This window comes from Fusarium solani, assembly GCF_023522795.1.
Source record: "Fusarium solani strain SB1 chromosome Unknown bctg00000005, whole genome shotgun sequence".
Lineage (NCBI taxonomy): Eukaryota > Fungi > Ascomycota > Sordariomycetes > Hypocreales > Nectriaceae > Fusarium > Fusarium solani.
Genome location: NW_027072153.1, coordinates 882,680 through 902,917, shown reverse-complemented (window position 1 = coordinate 902,917; position 20,238 = coordinate 882,680). Strand labels below are relative to the sequence as shown.

Here is a 20,238-nt window from a genome sequence, read left to right as displayed (position 1 = left end):
ACGCGCTTTTTATTGCCTTTTTCATTCGTGGCTGTCCTGCTACAGCTGCAGGGACTGGCTTGATCCGTTACAGCAATGATAGCCTTCCGGACACAATGCCATGCCCCCCGAGGCCAGCAAGGTGAAAAGGAATAAAAAAGGGCCGCCGTCCCATCACCCCCTTCCAAAACTGCCCAAGATGGTAATCCAGGCTGGGTTTGGGGTTTGACCTTCGGTGGTTGGTTGCCTCACCTTGGGCTCACAAACCGAACCATCTGAGACTCAGGCTTGCTCCAAATCCCACGACGGCTACTGGTACTGGTACATGATCAGCCCCTTGCCAGTACCTCAGAGACAATAGTCTCCGGCCTCCGGACTTTGATTTGCTTCATATGCGTGCGTCGAAACGAAAACAGGGTTCGGCCTCGGATTTCGAAGTGGACATTTACCTGCCATATCGCGCATCTGCTACACCTCGGTCAACACCAGGAACTTGATCTGCGATACGGATTCCGGCTCGCGGCTATGTGAACGCTTGAGCTCTCGAATCACCTTCCGATATTTTTAACCTCATGGCTCTTCCCTCCGGACTTATCCGGGAGCGGGAGGTGACGTCTTGTTGCCGTCTTCTCTTCCTCGGCGAAAGCGCACCAGGTCAGACTTGGCATGATCCTCGGTATCTCGTGGCGCCGATTCATGAGCCGAGTCTAACACCGTTTCACTTACACGTCCATGCGGCAACTCGGGATGTCTGCGAGAAACATGCAGGCATCTCCACGAAGAGCCTCGCTTGTGAGCTGTGCGGATATTTATGACGACACGACGGCAATCTTTCAGCCGCTCACCTCAAGCGACAGGCGCCTTGCACAACCTAACCTTGCAAATTGACACGTGTGTCGCCGGGTGTATTCTCACGTACTAAGAAACACATACGCACTTGCAACGGGGACTTGACTTTGGGGTTGCCAGCATTGTTGCTGACCGGATATTCATTCATCTTGAGTACAAATGCCAACTCCAGCCGTGAATGACCCAGAGACCTCGGTTGATGCTCTTTTGCCCTCCTTGATAATCCCTTTTTTTTACTCATCAGGATTAGAGCTATGCAGCTTGCCTCCCCGGCTCCATTTCCCAAGTCTTATTCATCCTCGCCTTTCCTCCTCCACCTGCGCATCAGAGGTTGTATTGAGGCTCTGCTGTTTGGTGGGAGGGGTCCTTCTTTACCACCAATTGCTGAGCGATCTTCTAGTTCTCCTCAGCAGCGGCGGCAGCCTTCTTGGCCTTGTTGCCACGGAGCTTCTGCTCGGGCTCGGGCTTGACGGGCTTGTTGGATCGCTTGATGGCGGAAGCACGCTCGACGGCAGCGGCGCGGAGGTCGGGGCGGTAGCTGTTCTTGGCGACCTGGTTGGCAACAGCCTGGTAGGTCCTTTGAGATGAAAGTCAGCGCAGCCCTAAGGGTGTTTCTCCGTCGCAACCGGAGCACATGTCCAAAACTTACTTGCGGTTGGACTTGACGGCGCTGTAAGAGGTCTGGGTGGTGTTCTGGGCGGGCTTGTTGGGCTGAGCCTTCTTGGTGGTGACGACAACCTCGCCCTTCTCACCGACGGAGATACCAACGGCCTGTAAATTCCTTTTGTTTAGCTTCCCCTCGCTCGTGCGTCGACATGTGCTCATCGTAGTCGTACCTTGTCGTTGACGAAACCAGCGTGCTGTCACAGAGTTAGCCCACATGATTCAACATTTGATAACCCCTCCAAACTTTCAAAGATTGTCATACCTTTCGGGAGCTGATGTTGGTCAGGTTAAGGGGGTCCCGGGAGAACTGGACACCGCCATTCTTCTTGCTCTTAGCAGAGAAGGAGTTGTTGTTGCCTGCGCAATCGCAAAAAAAAAGCGTTTCAGTAAACCCAATTCCACCAACTCTGGCGCATTTTGGTCGACAGCGTCGAAATATGCCGTTCAAGGGGGACAAGACTCACGGACGATCTCCCAGACCAGGTCCGAGGAAATGTTGGAAAGCTGAGCGGAAGGCATTTTGACTGTGGTTCTGTCGTGAAGATTGGCCGGGGAGGGTGAGGCTTTCGACGATTGAGGTTGATCTCGAAATGGTATCCAGGGCTTCAAAATTCCAAACTTCGTGGGCTGGGCTCGCTTAACGAAACGAGGTAGGTTTAGCGCCGACCCTCCAAGTTGGCTATCACCCGTGACGTGCTTATCGGCGTTAATTGAATGCAACGCGGGTGGTGGGCTGTGTGGCTGTGCAAAGGTCAGGTCAGTCGTTCAATCAGTCGCAATGGGGATGCGCCGCGTGGCTCGGGTGATTGGGGACGGGAGGGAGCCACGGGGCACGTCAGCGTCCCGTCTTCCGAGAACAAAGAACTTCATCTCCCTCGCTCAACCTTTCGGATCCAACGGAGGGCGAAAGAGAAACGACGACGATCAACGACGCCCTTTTTGGCACTTTGCGACCTCGACGCTCCTGAAGAGGGCACTAGGGTCTATCATGCAACTTTGATAGATCTCCCTTGTCTCACATCCAACTTTCGCCTGCGACTCCGCGGTTCCTCTCGTTTCGACTCAATCAGTCCCCTTACTCTACGATACTTGCTCTTCTATAACTTTAATTAATTCGATCAATACCCGATTTTTTCATAAGGAATATATTAAATACACAAATCGCCACCATGTCGTACCTCCTCTACTCCATCTCCGTCTTCTCCCTGATCCTGGGAACCGTCCTCTTCTTCACCCGCGCCCGCTGGCTTCCCCACCTCCAGCAAATACGCCCGCGACTCCCCGGTGCCAACTACCTCTACTCACGGCTTCCCAACAGTTTCGCCGACGACATCGAGGCGGGCCTGTCGAGCAGCAACTTTGACCTGTCGGGCAACGTCGAGGCGGGCGACTCGCGCGCGGGACTCGACGATGCGGCCAAGGCTGAGGTCCTGGCCATCATGAAGAAGAGGAGGATGAACTTTGACCAGGCGAGGAAGGTGTACATGGAGAACCGATTCAAGGCCAACGGTATTGGTGCCGACGGACGGCCGAGGGATCCCAAGTTTGTGAGCTTTTCATAAGCGACGGGATAACTATCAAAGGCCTCTCACGCACTTTGGCTTCTTATTACAAAAAACGGCGGCGGCTGAACTCGATCACCACTCGAAGACAACACGTTGCTCGACTCTACCACTATTACGACGAAATGCGCCTTGTTCAGACTTGAACATGGCCTGACCTCTACGTTGGCACACCGGATGCAGTTTTCCTATACTTGTCGATTTCTTTATGTTTTATCACTTGGGATTCTCTTGGTTTCGGGAAGAGGGATCAGCGGTTCTCTACCAGAGGCCCAGCAGTCACTTCAAAGTCTGCGAGGCGAGGAGTTTAAGAGGAATTATTATTATAACACCGGGTCGGAGTAGACCTTTTTTCCCCAGTCAGATCTTGGACTTTTTTCTCTTTTTGGTTTTCTAGTCTCCGAGTATCAAATATGCAAATCAATCAGTCGTCAAGAATCGTACCATCCGCCCAACGCCTTGAAGAACGAGTGTGGACCAATATATACAGGTCAGAAACTATGTACAGGGGAGTTCACCAGCGCGACCTGGTGCTTTTGAGTTGCCATCAAGGCTGCACGCTTATAGGTGCTTCAAGTGAGGTCTTCTTCCAGAGACAAGAATATCCCGGTTATCTCGAAGTGCCGTGGATTCGCCAGGATCTCAGATCCAGCTTATCCGTAAGCAGATCTGGGGCTGCCAGGGGGTTTGAGCAACTGACCAGGACCAGGTCATTTATTGCGTCTTCTTGGTGTCGGGCGGGCCGTAGGTACGGTTGTCATCGCCCTCAATCTCCTCAATGAGCTCGTCCACCTTTTCAACCTCGCTTCTCCACTTCTTCTCGGACATCTTCATGTCACGCTCAAACATCCACTGCTCGGGCATGCGGTAGGTACCGCCGAGACGGTCAAAGGCAGTGAAGAACTGGCCGTAGTTGACCTCGAAGCGTGAGTGGTGCAGGGAGTGGCAGGCTGCGCCGTTGACGATAGGGTTGTTGGTGAGATACTCGCCGTCGTGGATCATGACGGACCAGAGGTTGACAAAGACGAAGAGGGCGACGTAGGCCAGCTTTTGCAGGGGGAAGATGAAGGGGAAGATGTGGTAGGGCAGCGACTGGGTGAAGCCGTCGAGAGGGTGGAAGGCATGGCTGGCGAAGGGCGTGGGCATGATCCACTTGTGGTGAGCCTTGTGCAGGTGCTTGTAGACCCAGGGGTGGTGAAGCCATCGGTGAGCCCAGTAGATGCAGAAGTCGGTGAAGAGGAGGAAGAGCGGGAACTGGAAGATGTCGTACCAGAAGCCGGGACCATCTTCGGTGGTGTCGTAGAGCTTGCCGTAGCCGCGGACCTCGAGGAGGAACAGGGGCGCCGTGATGACGGCCATGACGGGCATGGCCTTGTTGGCCTGGATCATCTCGAGGCGGACCTGGTTCTTGATGAAGCGGGGGTGGTTGAAGGTGCGCTTGTCAAAGATGAAGATGTATGAGAGGGTGGCAACAATGAAGTAGACGGCCAGTCCAAAGATCCTATCAAGTGTCAGTTGAGTATCGAGTAGTTGGCTGTCATGGGCACCCACCATGTGATGAGGTACAGAGTAAGAGCTTGGCGGAGAGGGTTATCGCGATCCCATGCGCTCATGTATGCAGCCTGGGGAGGCTCAAGCGTTATGAACTTTGTGGCGGGCTTATAAGTCCAAGTAGAAAAGGCGGCCTGGGCGGACGATTCGGTCGCATTGGAAGATGAAGGGAAGTCGTAGGGAGTCGGCTGCCTCGGATGGAAGTAGGCATAGCCGTAGTCGGCGATGAAGGTGTCGACAACCTCGAGGACGACGTCCATGATGGGCGACTGGGGAAGCGAATTGCCAAGCTAGGTAGATGATGTGATGGCGGTTGATAAAGAGGAGGTCGCGTTGACGTGCGGGTGTAAGTCAATGACTGAGATTGAGGTTGCTATTACCCTCGAAGCAAGAGAAACAGTGAAACAGAGCGGGCACCAAAAACAACCCGAGTCCCCGACGAGAACTAAAGATCAACCAACTCCGGAAGGGAGGGACCTCGCCTTCTTTTATCTACAAAGTCCATCAGTGCAACTGGCATTGTCCGATACTGGGGTCCCTTTCGGCGGCTCGCGGCGCGGGGCGGATGGACGTTTCTGGTCAGGGGTGCTTGGATGAGGTGTGTGGGGGGGAGGTTGGAATTGGAAAGGGTCCTGAGCAAGCCTGTAGAGCTCGATTGAGCCAATTGGATCGTTTAAAAGGGGAGGTTCTAGAGTTGAATCTCATGATGAGGTTGTTCTTGTTGCGATTGACGTCTTGTTGTTTCCTCTAACAAAGAGCATCATCAGAACCAAAGTGAAGCAATTTTTTTTTTATTTTGATCAAGTCGTAAATACGAATACAGGAACTCAAACATTCCTATTGGCGAATTCCTCGTTGGTCTGTGAGCAATGCGAAGGGGGGAATGAGATGAGATGCGCCAAGTGCCGGTGCAAGCAACGGTCGTCTTTGGAGCAGAATCGCATGATGGAAGACCAACGGCTCCGAAGTAGCCCGTCCGGACAGGTCCTCGTTCCAGGGAGAAAGAGGACCAAGGCGGCTAGGCGCTCATCGGTGGATTCACAGTGGGAAATGGAACATTTTCCAAGGGTTCAGAGCTTCCCATGCCCTGCTGTTGCGTGGTGGCCTGTTTCGGCTGGCACGGGCCCGAGCATTCGTCTGCCAATCAGCAACGGAGATGACCTTGAATCCCCCAGCATCCCGAGAACGAGAGATCGAACGACTTCTAAATGCATCATTGAATGGGCTTTCTGTGCCGCAGCAGACATGGAATAGACGTTGTTCAGCTGGTTGATCGGTAAATAGTGCTCTGTTGATCAATCGACATTGACTGCAGTTGTATATCAACACCGCAAAGTTCTCAATTCAAGTGAATTGATCAATAAAAGCAGCCAGACATGCCATGAATCACCAACAACACCACAGAGTATCGACAGCCTCAAAAATGAATTGTTTACATTGACGACATACAACAAGCGGTGGCCAGCTGTGGAACCCGGGATTAACCTCCAACAAACTCCTATTCCCCTGTCCGTCCAGGCACAAGAAACCGGCACGGCATGTGAAAAAAGACCAGTAATTATGCTCTTCGATTGGAAGCTCGCTAGGAATCTACCGGTCAACCCGTGTAAAAGAGGGCATAAATAGTTGTGAGGGCGGGGATACGGAAACGAATACGTCGGGGAAAACGTTGGGCTGAGTTGAGGTACGTACCTCCTGATTTGCAGTCGACGGGAGCTCCAAAGACCCCTAACCCACGGGCGGGATTGTGGTGTGCCCGCCCGGTCGGCTCTTGACGGACGAAAATGCCGGTCGGTCTACGGACTGTCGAGCCCGGGGATAATCACGGCATCTTTGAGCCCGGCGTAGACTTATGACGAATCAGAGTCATCCGGCCATGAGAGCTCTGAATACCTACATGTACTCACCGGTGTGCCGGTTCTCTGTTGTTCCGGGAGTTCTGTGAATACACCGTTGGCGCCTCGTCTGCCAGATGTTTAGCATTTCCCTGATTGTACGTACTCGGCACCGTTTCAATGAACACTTTGCCCGCTGAACCCTGCAGTTTCGTGACATTTCACTGTGACCAGTATGCTTTCTCATCTCCGTTTCAGCTTCACACCGAGTCCGCTGGTCCTGGGAAAACCTGACCGGGTCAGACCGGCCTTGACCGGCGCTGCTTGGCTAATCTATCCCGTCCACTCGGACTGGTAGCTTGAAACCCCGGATTATCAATCGGAAAAATACTCGATATTCTCCTTGGCCATGTTTCCCCAGATTGACTTTAGACTGACTCAGCAGATTCCTTCGTTTTCCCCTTTGAGTAGTCTCTTCGAGTCGTGTTCCATGCGAATGATCGTCATGTATCTTGAATCATTCATGTGTGCCCCTGCACCTCAAAATTCCAACACGGACAAAAATAACCTTGATAGTTCCATAACTGTGGCGTCTGCGCTCCTCGGCTTAGACGCCGCCCAGCTATGCTGTATAGTTCTATTCCTCGTCGGCGCGCCAGATAATCCAACTTTGTCCTCATCACCACTGGAAATGTGGCACCAGTCACCTCTCGTCAGCCGGCGCACAGGCGTTACACCGAGTTGCCAGAGGATATATACCCACCCTATCACACCTTGCCGTCAGGATACATGTGTCTTGGTGGCGGCGCGGCTCTTTGACATGCAAGCAATTCGCCAGGGTCGGGGTGGCCGCTGGTGTAGGCTACCACTGATGAACACACCCTCATTCCTGTTTTCCACGCGGGTCTCTTTGTTGGCCGGTGAGGAACGGGTGGATTGGGGATGTTGACGCTTTGTAATCCTTGGCCGCACCCTGGGAATTGTGTCGGTTGGGGCCCCCGATATGCGTGTCCTATACTTGTCATTTTCAACCATCGTAATGGTGCTTAGCTGCAATGTAGAAGCATGTAGTCCCGCACAAGTAAGCCTGCATGATGTTGACGACACGCTGCGAGGGTGTCACCAGAGAGAACGTTGTCGAGGGAATCTCCCATAGCTCTATAGGGTATGTTGCCCAGCATAAATGGATGCCATCACTGAGCAGGGGATGCTGCAGCTCGCTTGTCAAACCCCATAGCCACTAGCGTAGACGGACACATGGGGACTTGGCCTAACGACGATGTTTTCCATCGTGCCATGAGGTGTCGCGACATTGGTGTTGCGAATGGTGCACTTGTAGATCGTGAGCTTCAAAGGAAACGTAGTATACAGGTCCCGGCTTATATCACAGTGATAGACACGGCGACGCGAGGGTATTTATCTGCATCAGGTCCTCGAGTGAAATCGTAGCATCTTCTGCCACAAGGGTGCTTCGTCTGAAGGATGCACCAGGGATGGAGCTTCGGGCAGCGCTCCGATGACGCTGAAACCGCCCCTCACGCTCACACTTCGTTTCCTCATCTCGATATCTCGGCCGGGGGCATCTGCGAGAGCTCAGTGGCTGATGATAGTGGCGACTCTTCCCGCCTCGACCAGTACCTGGGCGCTGGGCACCCCAGGATCTGTCGCGGTGTTGCATCCCAGGCGGAGGGAGTGCGTGCCAAGGAAGTGAGGCGTGAGTCGAGAAAAGGTCCCCAGTTATTAGGCGAAGGAGGCTCTTTAGAAGACCGCAATCAATTTGGGCGAACCACCAGAGAGAAGCCAGCGCCAGGTCTGGGAGGACAAGGGTCATCTCCTCAGCCACATGGAGTCGATTTCGAAAGTCAGCGGCTGACCCGCAGCAAGCCCCGTCCTTCCTCCCAGGATCCACTGCATGTGCCCGGCGCCAGGTCAAGCTGGAGGGTGTGTGTGCTTCCGTCGGGACGGCAGGTACGTTGGCTGCAAGTACCCTGCACCGTGGGCATGTACCTCGACCCCACCGACCGTGCCCGGTCCCCACTCATCCCCGGCCCTGGTCCGCAAAGGGGACCCCACTCCGGGTCACCAAGATATCGCCAGGATCGCAGGGATGCGGTAGCCCTGGGGCACTAGAGGGATGCACACAACAGGCTGACAGGGCACTCGAATCCGTCCCAAGGTCGCTGAAACGTGATGAGGCACATGACGGAGAGTGAGAGCTCCTGCCCCTGCTTGCCCCCCGATTCGGCCCCGTACAGCCGCCCCACCTGCAGTCGCCGCTTAAAGTACCGCTACCTAGCCTTGCTGCATGTCCCCTGCGACCGCCCGGCAACCTAACCTCTCCCCATATCGCTGCCCCTAGGTAGCCCACCCCCTCAGCGGCTCCCGTCCACATTTTGAGAGCTCGTGGCTTCTCTCATCAAGCATCCAACACATATGCAGCACGTCCCAATAGGCCCCGTTCCTTTCAGCAGTCTGTTCTGCACGATTTATAGAGGCTTACAGGGATCTTCAACTGGAGGCGCTCACCCTCTCACCTTGGCAAAGGCGAGGCTTGCTCTTCCTGGTCTCCGTTCGGCGTAGTTCCAGCCGCCCCACTTATTACTGCGGCACCCACACCTCCCCTGCACCTTCCGTGCACGAGCCTGTTAGCACAGCGCTGTACCACGCTGCTTGGCCTTAGCACACCTCCAGCACCTCCATCGGGTGCTGCCTTTTTTTCTTGAAGAGCCCTTTTCCTCCCCCTTCCACCTTCCAACAACATCATCGCGCCTAACCCACCCATCCCAACCATCCGACTCTGGGCTCGGGATCAACTCTCCATCTCCAGTCGCATACTCGCTACGACACTCACCGGCCCTTGTCCACCTCGGGCCTATCGAGTCGAGTTTTCTTACCGGCGCCTTTCTCGTCAACGTCCCGCGTTCGCGTTCGCGTCGTTGGTTGTCGTGGTCATCAAAACCACCTTGGCACCCAGCCTCGCGCTGTCCTCTACGTCCAACGGCGCGCGCCAAAACTCGATAATTCGCGCCGCACGCGAAAAGACATCGACTACGATCCGCTTCTCGTCCGTCCCGATCTCCCATCGCGTTTTTGGTCCATCTCGGCCTCGCGGCAAGCGTCGTTACCGAACTCGTCGCTGAGACCCGCCTTGCGCAATGTCGATGTACCAGCATCGGGGAATGGGGGCAGCCCCCCCAGGGAGCTCGAATCGTCTCAATGACTTGCTCAACGAGATTAGGCAGGAGTTTGAGAACCAGTCGCGCCAGACCGAGGGCTTTGAGCACCAGAGTATGTCTAATTGTCTAGCAATGTCACAGCGGCAGCGCACTTTTTTCCTTGGACGTCGCTGACTCGTTTAAACAGTCGCAGCGCAAGTCAGCGAGATGCAGCTCGTGCGAGAGAAGGTTTACCAGATGGAGCAGACTCATATGACCCTCAAGCAAAAGTGAGTTGTGTTGCGCGAGCTGAAAAGTTTGACAGCGCATTAACCTCTCGACCTATAGGTATGAGGAGGAGATTAGCATGCTCCGACACCAGCTCGAGGCGGCCAGAAAAGGTGCCCCTCAGCCCGGCCTCCCCGGACCTCCGCAGCACGCTGCACCCTCCCAGCAGCCTCCATCTATCGCCCCCGGCAATGGTCTCTTCAGTGGCATAATGGCTGGTGGCAGCCAGGCTGGTCTTGCACCTCCTCAGCAGGGTCAGCAGCAAGGCCAGCAGCAGCAGCCACAGGGCGGACAACAGCAGCAACCATCGCAGCAGGGCCATGCCCCTCCTCAGGAGCAGCAGATGGGACCTCAGCACCAGATGGGTCAGGGCCCCCCTGGCCTTCCTGTCCCTCCCCCTCATCCCAGTGCCCAGCAGGCTCCTTACTCTCAGAGCTACCCTCCAGGCCCAGTCTCCAACGGTATGGCTCCTCAGCCTCCTCAGAGCACTGCCTCTCCTGGCCCCGGCCGACGAGGTATCGGCCGACCTCCTAATGCCGTCGGACCCGCGACTCCTCAGATTAACACTCCAGTCCCGTATCCCGGAAACGCGGCGTCGCCTCAGGTTAGCCACCCGACTCCCGACCACGCTCGCATGGGGGGCCCTCGCGCTCCTCCCGTGGGAAACGCTCTGGGCGATCTCGAAGTTGATGCTGTGGCTCCCCACAACAAGAAGACGGGCCAGGACTGGTATGCCATCTTCAACCCTCAAGTGCAGCGCGTTCTCGATGTCGACCTTGTCCACTCTCTCAACCACGAAAGTGTGGTTTGCTGTGTGAGGTTCAGTCACGATGGAAAGTATGTTGCGACTGGCTGCAACCGATCTGCCCAGATCTTTGACGTGCAGACTGGTGAGAAGGTTTGTGTTCTTGAGGACCACAATGCTTCCGACATGAGCGCCGATCTCTACATCCGAAGTGTCTGCTTCAGTCCTGACGGTCGTTACCTCGCTACTGGCGCAGAAGACAAGCTTATTCGCGTAAGTACTCTATCAATACTCACCTCCATACTACTAGAGCAAACACTAACTTACTACAAAGGTCTGGGACATCCAAACCCGAACGATTCGCAACCACTTCTCTGGCCACGAGCAGGATATTTATTCGCTAGACTTCGCTCGCGACGGACGAACGATCGCCTCGGGTAGTGGTGACAGGACCGTTCGCCTGTGGGATATTGAGCAGGGCAGCAACACACTCACTCTCACGATAGAGGACGGCGTTACTACTGTTGCCATCTCTCCTGACACTCAGTTTGTTGCCGCAGGCTCCCTCGATAAGAGCGTGCGTGTCTGGGACATTCACTCGGGCTTCCTCGTTGAGCGTCTCGAAGGACCTGACGGCCACAAGGACAGTGTGTACTCGGTCGCTTTCTCGCCCAACGGCAAGGACCTCGTCTCTGGCAGTCTTGACCGGACTATCAAGATGTGGGAGCTCAGCGCCCCTCGTCAAGGAAACCAGCCTGGCCCTAAGGGCGGCAAGTGCGTCAAGACGTTTGAGGGCCACCGTGACTTTGTTCTCTCGGTTGCGCTCACCCCTGACTCGAACTGGGTGCTGTCCGGATCCAAGGATCGCGGCGTGCAGTTCTGGGATCCCCGGACGGGCACAACGCAACTCATGCTGCAGGGACACAAGAACTCTGTCATCTCGGTTGCGCCGAGCCCCCAGGGTGGTTACTTTGCCACAGGATCTGGCGACATGAAGGCTCGCATTTGGTCGTATCGTCCGTACGCTTAACCAACCACCCACTTGGCGGCTCTTTGCGTAGATGCCGAGGGGGAGGCAATATCATGGTTACGAAAAGCGATACAGGAGGACTACGAAAAAAGAAATGCAAGTTAGGGAGCAGATGTACTGGGAAGATGTTTTCGGGAGCCTTTATTGACGGGAAGCGGCCAAGGGGAGCTTGTGACGGGAGTGGGCGACGACTATTCTTGTTTCTTGGGACTTGGACACGGCAAAGACGATGCGCACGTTCAGCCCAACGGCGCGAGGGAGGATCTTGCGAAAGAGGCGCAATAGGACTGGAGGAAATGAGGATCAATCACACCTCTCTTTGCACTGGGCGGAACGAAAGAAAGAAAGAAGGGAGGGAGTGGAGGCCTTGTATGGATATTCGCCGGTTCGATGCTTTTCTACTTGTGCGTCTTGTGTTTATAATGAATGATACTTTTTTTTCTACTCTGAAGGCGCATGTCTGAAGTGTATTTTGTGAGATGTGACTGATATATGGATGGTGGGGTATGCGACTGAAGTTGTATTTGGCTGAAGCAAGATATCATAGTGAGCCGAAGAGACTTGAGAGTGCATCGCCACCCTTTTTCTTCTTTTTCTTGGGTTTGTCCTTGGCTGGATCTTTTGACGAGCTCTTCTTGGTGTCTTTTGTTAGACTCTTGAGCTTGCGCTCCTTGGAAGGAGGCTCTGTTAGGTGGGCGTCTGATTTAGTTTCCGGTTGTGACGTAGTCGTTTTTCGAATGGGTAGCACTTCGTTACGCGAAATGGTAATGCCCATGTCTATATCTGGGCTATCCGTCTCGGCAGGGGTTGAAGTTTGGGAATTGGAGGAGAGGATTGAGCCGGTGGCAGTTGGCTTTGCTGAGGCTGAAGCTGCAGGTATTGTGTTTTGATCGGCGGGCACGAGGTCGGAGAGGATACGGTTGATGCGAGCCAAGATGGAGAGGAGGAGGAGGCCGAGGGGGGCATGTTGGTTGTCGGCGGCGAGCTGGGAGAAGGCGCTGTTGAAGAAACGGGTAGTTAGTTACATGGAATGCGCACAATGCGATTACTGCGGTCAGGCGCGTAGTATATGGCTGGGCTAACGGATAGGATAGTATGGACTTACATGTATGTGCGGGGGACTACATGGCGAATCATCCACTTTGCGCGCGCCAGAGCTGGATGGTTGTCGCCCTCGACATTTCCAGGCTTGTTCTTGTTCTTGATCGGCCGGGGACGAGATGTGAGGTCGGTCGAGAGATTTCGCGCAGCGCGACGGACGAGAGAAAGGAAGACCACCAGTGGGAGGAGTGGTGCTGATTCCTATGGCGGTGGGCAAAGGCGTTGAGGATGGGGAGGACTGGCGCGAGGGACTCGTTTGTGGTGGAGAGAAGGGCGGCGCTTGGATGTGGACTCGTCATGATGGATGTGTCATCTTAGATAGATGTAAAGGCCTAGATCAATTGAGTGGATATGATGGCTAGGACGCGCTGGATCTGACGAGCTCGAGGTTGATAGGTTTGGTGTTGAAGATGTGACGTGCAGTGGACTTTTCCTTGGTGGAGCGATAAGATAAGGATGGGTGATGTACAATGCAGGTCAACGGGCGGGTTTGAGCGGAGAATAGTTACTTTGCTAGTTTGCAAGATGTGAGATTGGATGATAACACATGATAACAATAGACCGAGAGTTAGTCAAGCTGTCTACCTAATTATATCGTGCCATTAAGTAACGGCAGCGGTTCGTGGGTAAGGTAATCAAGTGCTAGCAGAAGAGATCAGGAACAGCTTACCTCAGCAAGTAGGTACCTAGGTACAGAAGTAATTCCCTTTGACCTGTATCATTCTCTCCCTCTGCATCATCTCTCGTTGCACCACATACACATACACATTCTCCCCCCTCTCAATCAAGTTTGGTCTCGTGAACACCTTTTTTTCTCCACCGCCCCATAGCAAAAAAATCAAGGCCTGGCCGATGGAGTCTCGCGAGCCCGTCTGCGGGCAAGGGTGACTTTAGCAGTGGAGTGGAGATTGGGGCGGGACAAGACAAGACAGCTGCAGCAAGGGGGGCATGCGAGTCGCTCAAATGTCACGATAGACGCTGTCTGTCTTGCCTTGCGTTCCGGAGTAACAAAGACGTCAACTCATGCTTGCTCGTGTCTGCTGTCTCGGACGGTTGGACTGCCATGGCAGCCACGGCTGTTGTTTGAGAGGACGGGACACCACCAAAGCAACGGCCCTACCACTACGAGAACGGACTAGCCAGTTACCGTAGCGCCCGTCTGGTGTCTGGTGCCTCGCGTGGGGATCTGGTTTGGTTCCATGATTGCAGTGCTGATGGTGCTGCAGACGGTACAGCCGACATGGAGCGTTACCAATGACCATACTGGCTTGGGCAGGTGTGTATCGGCATCGACGATCCCTGCTGGTCCCTAGGGGCATACGGCTACGGCTATCGCGTGCACTGGTCGCGGGCGTTCTCGAGCCATTCTTGGCTGCGATAAGCGTCATGTCCCTGCTTGCTTCATTCACTTGAGTCGGGTCAGGTCAGGTGTGTTGGCGCCAAACCCGACTTGTCTGTTTTGTCCTTGTGCCGATGCTGTCCTGCGCTTCTACCTCTCTCTCACTCTTTCTTCTACATCTCATTGTCTTTAATTTGCCCTCAAACTGCACGGTCTGACGCTGTCTGTAATCCCCTGTCCGCCGTTGCATCGCTACCCTCGTCGCACCCCCCTCCAACCCGTCAGGTTTTTTTTCTCTTTACCTTTTGCCACCTCGGCGCTTTGTCTGTGCGAGCGAGTGACAGACTTGGCAGACAAGGACGAGTGTGAAGAAAAAATCTTGCGAGGGACTTGGGCGAAGGAAATAGACGAGACAGACGAAAAGACGCGAGGAAGACAAGACGAGACGATACACATTCAGATCCAATGGCTCCAGCGCGGAACCCAACCAGCTGGGACGAATACGATGGTAGACCTTCGCCTACAGGCAGTGTGACGTCGAGCGTCCTTGCGCGGGAACAAGCTGTCGACGACGACGGCGATGACGATACAAGCGAGCATGATCATGACAGAGGGTTCATGGCGCGACGACGGTATGACAGCCAATACCACCTTGAATTATAACCCATGACAGCTAAACTTGTCTAGGTCCTCGGTCACCAACCACCTCGCCGCGATAGCAGACATTGGCGGTGTCAACAGCTTCCGATCTTTCGCTAGGAGCTGGCAGCGAGCCGCAGGATTCCCCGAGGTCATTCCTCGCCGACCGAGCTTCGTCCTTGCCGGAGACCAAGACGGGGAGAATATCCAATACGGACGGAGCCATGTCGAGGGTACATCACAGTCGCAAACAGGACTCTTGCGCCAGCACCTGGAAGCCTCGTCGTCGGCGCAGCCCAATGGTGAGCCCAGCTCGAGTCTCGGGTCGTCGCCCAGGCTTATTCGGGGCGCATTGAACGATGGGGAGAGTAAGCCGCTGCTCGATGTCGAGGCTGCTGGTGCTTTGCATGTTGGGTCCTTCTCCAGCCGATCCAGCATCTTTGCCGTTCCCCCTCATCTCGCGGCCCCAGATATTGTTGGCAGCTATGGTTCGTTCCGGAGCACCTCGCCGTACGGCGCTGTAGACGGTACCATGCGCCACCGTATATCTTTTAGCGAAGGCAGCGGATGGGGGGTCGCGGATGAAGAACCAGTTGAAGATGCTGCGCATGGTGAGCACCAGCCGATTCTCATCAAGGAGGTTAAGCAGGGTGACAAGGTTGTGCTCGCCGTCGAGGGTCAGAGCACTCTCCCGCAGTCCGTCTTCAACTCGATCAATGCCCTCATCGGCGTGGGCCTTCTCAGTCTCCCCCTGGCCCTCCAGATATCGGGATGGATTCCCGGCCTGATTATCCTCACACTGACGGCGGCTGTCACTTCGCATACCGGCAAGCTGCTGGCCAAGTGCATGAACTACGATGCTACGCTCATCACCTACTCAGACCTTGCCTATGTCTCGTTTGGCCCCCGCGCCCGAGTTGTCGTCTCTGCGCTCTTCACTCTGGAGCTGATCGGAGCATGCGTCGCCCTCGTGATTCTCTTTGCCGACTCGCTAGACCTGTTGCTTCCAGGTTTAGCTACCGTTAATACATGGAAGGTTATTGCGGCTGGTTTGGTATTGGTCCTCAATGCGTTGCCGCTGCGCCTCCTGAGCTACACTAGCATCGTAGGCATCATGTCAACATTCTGCAGTGCGTATTGCCATCCTCCGTGCTTACTGTGGTCTCTTACTCATCTCCAATAGTTGTCATGATCGTCATCATCGATGGTCTCTACAAGCCCAACTATCCGGGTTCTCTGCGGGAACCGGCCACGACGTATCTGCTCCCCGAGAACTGGCTTGCGCTGCCTCTTGCGTACGGTCTCTTGGCTAGCCCTTGGGGTGCCCACTCGGTCTTTCCATCGGTATGGTTGTTTGCGCTTGTTGTTGAGTTTCAAGGCTGACTGGATGGTATAGATCTATCGAGATATGCGTCACCCCTATAAATGGGGCAAGGCCGTCAACGTGACGTTTTCATTCTCTGTGAGTTATCAGCAAAGTCTCTCACATCTTACCCCTTTTCTAACTGTACCCAGTACGTCTTGGATACTTGCCTGGCCGTCATCGGCCTGCTCATGTTTGGCGATGGCATCAAAGACGCCATCACATCCAACATCCTCAAGACAGCAGGATACCCCGAGGGCATGGACATCGTCATGTGCATCTTCATCGCCATCATCCCTCTGACCAAGATCCCCCTCAACGCCCGACCCATCATCACGACAATGGATGTCCTCTGCGGTGTCCACGAACACCATCACCATCATCACCATGAGCACAGCCAGTCTTCCCGAACCTCACCCTTCGTCACCCAGAGCATCCGAGGTCTCGTGCGCGTCTTTGTCGTCCTCCTCCTGCTCTTCATCTCCATCGTATTCCCGGCCTTTGACTCTGTGTGCGCCTTCCTCGGCGCTGCACTGTGCACCCTCATCTCCATCATCCTCCCCATCTCGTTCCACCTCAAACTGTTCTGGGACGACGTGTCAGCACGGGAAAAGGTCATCTCTGGTGTGCTGCTGGTTGTCTTTTCCATACTGGGTGTTCTTGGAACCATCTGGACCTTTTTGCCCAAGCATCTCATTGGCGCTGATTAGATGTTTAAAGTCCATGTTCTTTTTGTATCATCTTGGCGGCAACGTTCTTGATGAAAACTTGGTTTTAGCTGAGAGGTGGACATTTTTATCGATACCAAAGACCCATATACAGAGGATATACATGCTTGGCATGTAGCTTCTGCCACTTGACCAAACATTGATACCAATAACACTTGGCAAATACTGTACTCACAATCACCTTGTTACTTGCATGGCTGAGCCTATTTACCTCGCACACCTACATCAGCCTGCATTGCATGACGCAACCACAGTGTCCGATACTGAAGTAGCTTCGTTTCCCATCCCGTCTTTGTCCGTTGACATGACGAAGCCGTGCAGCAGCTGCTTTGGATCAAGGGGATTCAGTCGTATCGAAAACTGTGACAGTAGTATCTCTTGATAAACACTGTCATAAGAGAGTGCTTCTCCGTGTATGAAAAGATGAGGGTAGAGATACTTTTGAAACCAATGTACAGAAACTTGCAACTTGACAAGGATTGGCAGAATACCAATCGAACAAATCAAATCATAACCAAACTATCCAGAGCTTCCACCGTCTTCTTCCCCGCCCGCTGATCTCCCCAACATGAAATCCTCATGACATCCGCCCAGCCCCGAAAACCACGCCATCCTTACATCCACCTCTCGGGAGAGCAAACGGCAAGAAGAAAAAAAAGCAAGTTCCGAGGAAACCGTTCGATCGGGCCACCTTTGACGGCCATCGACATCAAGATGGGGTTCTCCTCCACTTTGAACGAAACCCTTCAACTGCCGTAGTCAAGCACGCGAGCTATTCGAGCTTAGCCTTGAAGAGAGAGTGTGCATATTGTAATCCCTGTCTGCGATGCTGGAGAATGGGGAATCCATCGTTCCACACTTTGTCGTCTTCGCCGAGAATCGTTGTCTTCCACCCGGGTCAAGGAAAAAAGAGACACGAGGATGATTCTCCCCTAAGATAGTCAATAGAGTAAAATAATGATAATCTAAAGTATTAGATTACTTTATAATATCATCCATAAACTTATTCATAATGCTCAAGAGTAGTTAGGTAACCCTCTTAATCTTCTGGCGTATCATCTTTTTCGTGACTCGCGTAGCTTCGTTATCGGCAAACATACCGCGGTCTACAGTATCTAAGTTAGTTAGCTAGCACACCATACTGAGAACAGAGCAATTCATGTCCATCACTGAGGGGTACAAGGTAAGCTCGGAATGACCTCAATTCAAAGAATTGAGCCATTTATTAGGCATTAGAGTTAGAAGGAGTAGAGTAGACATCACAGGCATTGAGGAAAGTCTTGTTTGAGTGGGTACTTCTGGTATTCACATTATTTCTAGAATATCTGATACTCAGAAAGCGAGTCAGGCTCTCATCTCCATCCAAGCAACGCCCGAAATATCTTCGAGTATCGCGCCAGGGACATCAGACGGCCAAACTACGATTGAAGGCTGCCAAAGAGAATCAATCTCCTTTACCAGCCTCCAACCCACTCAACGTCTCCGAGATCGTTGCGTCTATCCCGACGCCAGTTCCAATCTCTGCCCTTGTTCCAGGGACATTCCTTGACCCGTTCTTTCGCGGTCCCAAATTTGTGGTGATAATTAGAATGATCCCAAACTCCCGCTTCATAAGACTTGTATCCAAAACCAATATTGTGTCGTCGGGGCTTAACAAAGTCCACCGACTTAATCGAATCCAAAGCGGCAACCTGACCCCGGCGCCGCTCGCCAAGCGCCGCCCACTTGTCCAGAGGACTCTTCTTGAGCGGCGGCGAGTAGCGAGGCGTGATGGTGACATGATGTTGGGGCTTGGGAGCCGGGGCTTCCTGGAAGAAGAAGCCGTCGGCAACCAGGTCGTCGTCGATGTCTCCCTTGATGTCGTGCGCATGCGACACCGGCTCGGGTTCCTGTTCCACCTTGTAGGCCATCTCGGCCTCCTTCTTGATCTCCTCCTTGCTCTCCTGGCTCCACGTCCGGGCATTGAGCTCCTGCAGCATCTGCATCTGCTGCTCACGTTCCTCCTCTTCCTCGTCCTCATCCCACATGTCACTCCAGCTCTTGGACACGGCTTCCTGGCGTCCTCCAAACACCATCGACATGGCTGGCGCAGGCTTGGCCATGGTGATGGGGAGGGAGCCGGCGGTGGGGGAAACCCTGTTGAATCGAGCATTGGGCTTGATGGCAAACGACTTCATCGAGACACCCATGTGAGAGTCGAGAACAGATGACATGGGAGTCTGCATGTTAGCAGAGCACCAGTCAGCGGTAGTCGCCTCCGACTTGGGGAAGAGCTCTTCGGTATAGCTCTCGTCGTCGGGAATGACACTGAGTTGCCGGCCGGTTCCGTGAAGGGCCTTGGCCCAGGGGAAGGCACCCGTCTCGACCTGGGGAGACTGGATCGAGGGAGTGCGAAGGGGCTCACGGTTGGCGGTGGCAAGAGTGGCGGTCTCGGCGCCGCAGTAGTCGTCGGCATCCTCATCCTCAGTGGTGAAGCTAACAACCCGGAGAAGGGCATCGCGAGCTCCCTCCATCGAGCGTCGCTTGGGGTCGAGGTTCATGCACTGCACGAGAACCTCGTATGTGTCCTGGGACATGGAGGGGAACACATCAAACAGAGACTGCTTATCTCGCGAGTAGTCGAGGAAAAGAGGGTCGGCCTCGGTGGGGGTGGTGAAGGGGTTGCGGGAGAAGAGGATGTTGAGAAGGCAGATGCCAATGGCCCAGATGTCCGCCTCGGCAGGCGAGTAACCGGCACCGGCCGAATCGAACTGCTCGGGAGCCATGTAGCGATCGCTGCCAACAGTCATCTCGTAAGACCACTTCTCGGTAGTTGCCAGACCGAAATCACCGAGCTTCATAGCACCATCCTGGCTGAGGAAGATGTTCTCAGGCTTGAGGTCACGGTGGTAGACACCCTTGGAGTGGATGTATTCGACAGCGTCGATAAGCTCAAGCATGAATTGACGAACGTGCTCTGTCTCGAGAGGACCATGGCCCTTTCGGATAGCCTCGTAGAGATCACCCTGACCGCAGAACTCGAGGACCAAGTAGAGGTGCGACTCGGTCTCGAACGAGTCGAGCAGGTTGACGATGTTGGGGTGAGAGCCCAGGCGGCTATGCAAAACGAATTCCTCCGACTTCTCGTCGATGGCAAAATCGGAGCTAGCTTCCGGGCAGGCACTCTTCTTGGTAAGGCACTTGATGGCCACGGTCTCGTTGGTCACGAGATCCTGGGCCTTGAAGACCATACCGAAAGATCCATGGTTGAGGGGGAGATTGTCTGGTAACGTCCACCGAGGAGGACACCGCCAATGAACTTGTCCTTGAGGCATTCCATGGCGAAGAAGGGGAGCAAAAAAGGCTAAACAGGAAAAGGGTTGAAAAGAAGTGAAAATAATAAAATGCAGTAGTCGTACAAATGTGTTT

The 20,238-nt window shown here is 54.1% G+C and overlaps 7 protein-coding genes across 7 annotated transcripts; 3 read left to right on the top strand and 4 right to left on the bottom strand.

Moving 5' to 3' along the window:
- Nucleotides 1-1,224: 1,224 nt before the first annotated feature.
- On the bottom strand, nt 1,225-2,013 carry MRS44_008703 (uncharacterized protein; the record flags this gene model as incomplete). The annotated part of the gene is made up of 5 exons (XM_046281203.1): nt 1,225-1,405; nt 1,478-1,599; nt 1,665-1,688; nt 1,757-1,851; nt 1,959-2,013. 5 exons carry the CDS (start codon nt 2,011-2,013, stop codon nt 1,225-1,227), a joined length of 477 nt encoding a protein of 158 aa, XP_046132159.1.
- Nucleotides 2,014-2,663: 650 nt separating this feature from the next.
- Nucleotides 2,664-3,056, top strand: MRS44_008702 (uncharacterized protein; the record flags this gene model as incomplete). Its single annotated transcript, XM_046269652.2, has 1 exon — nt 2,664-3,056. The coding sequence occupies one exon, from the start codon at nt 2,664-2,666 to the stop codon at nt 3,054-3,056; it is 393 nt and encodes a 130-aa protein (XP_046132158.1).
- Nucleotides 3,057-3,770: 714 nt separating this feature from the next.
- MRS44_008701 (uncharacterized protein) lies at nt 3,771-4,867 on the bottom strand (the record flags this gene model as incomplete). The annotated part of the gene is made up of 2 exons (XM_046269651.2): nt 3,771-4,557; nt 4,608-4,867. 2 exons carry the CDS (start codon nt 4,865-4,867, stop codon nt 3,771-3,773), a joined length of 1,047 nt encoding a protein of 348 aa, XP_046132157.1.
- Nucleotides 4,868-9,597: 4,730 nt separating this feature from the next.
- Nucleotides 9,598-11,660, top strand: MRS44_008700 (uncharacterized protein; the record flags this gene model as incomplete). Its single annotated transcript, XM_065621025.1, has 4 exons — nt 9,598-9,730; nt 9,806-9,887; nt 9,946-10,903; nt 10,965-11,660. 4 exons carry the CDS (start codon nt 9,598-9,600, stop codon nt 11,658-11,660), a joined length of 1,869 nt encoding a protein of 622 aa, XP_065477097.1.
- A 541-nt stretch (nt 11,661-12,201) lies between these two features.
- MRS44_008699 (uncharacterized protein) lies at nt 12,202-13,060 on the bottom strand (the record flags this gene model as incomplete). Its single annotated transcript, XM_065621024.1, has 3 exons — nt 12,202-12,658; nt 12,766-12,962; nt 13,001-13,060. 3 exons carry the CDS (start codon nt 13,058-13,060, stop codon nt 12,202-12,204), a joined length of 714 nt encoding a protein of 237 aa, XP_065477096.1.
- Nucleotides 13,061-14,565: 1,505 nt separating this feature from the next.
- On the top strand, nt 14,566-16,812 carry MRS44_008698 (uncharacterized protein; the record flags this gene model as incomplete). Its single annotated transcript, XM_046269648.2, has 5 exons — nt 14,566-14,732; nt 14,788-15,869; nt 15,923-16,083; nt 16,136-16,201; nt 16,255-16,812. 5 exons carry the CDS (start codon nt 14,566-14,568, stop codon nt 16,810-16,812), a joined length of 2,034 nt encoding a protein of 677 aa, XP_046132153.1.
- Nucleotides 16,813-18,284: 1,472 nt separating this feature from the next.
- Nucleotides 18,285-20,060, bottom strand: MRS44_008697 (uncharacterized protein; the record flags this gene model as incomplete). Its single annotated transcript, XM_046269646.2, has 1 exon — nt 18,285-20,060. The coding sequence occupies one exon, from the start codon at nt 20,058-20,060 to the stop codon at nt 18,285-18,287; it is 1,776 nt and encodes a 591-aa protein (XP_046132152.2).
- Nucleotides 20,061-20,238: the final 178 nt, after the last annotated feature.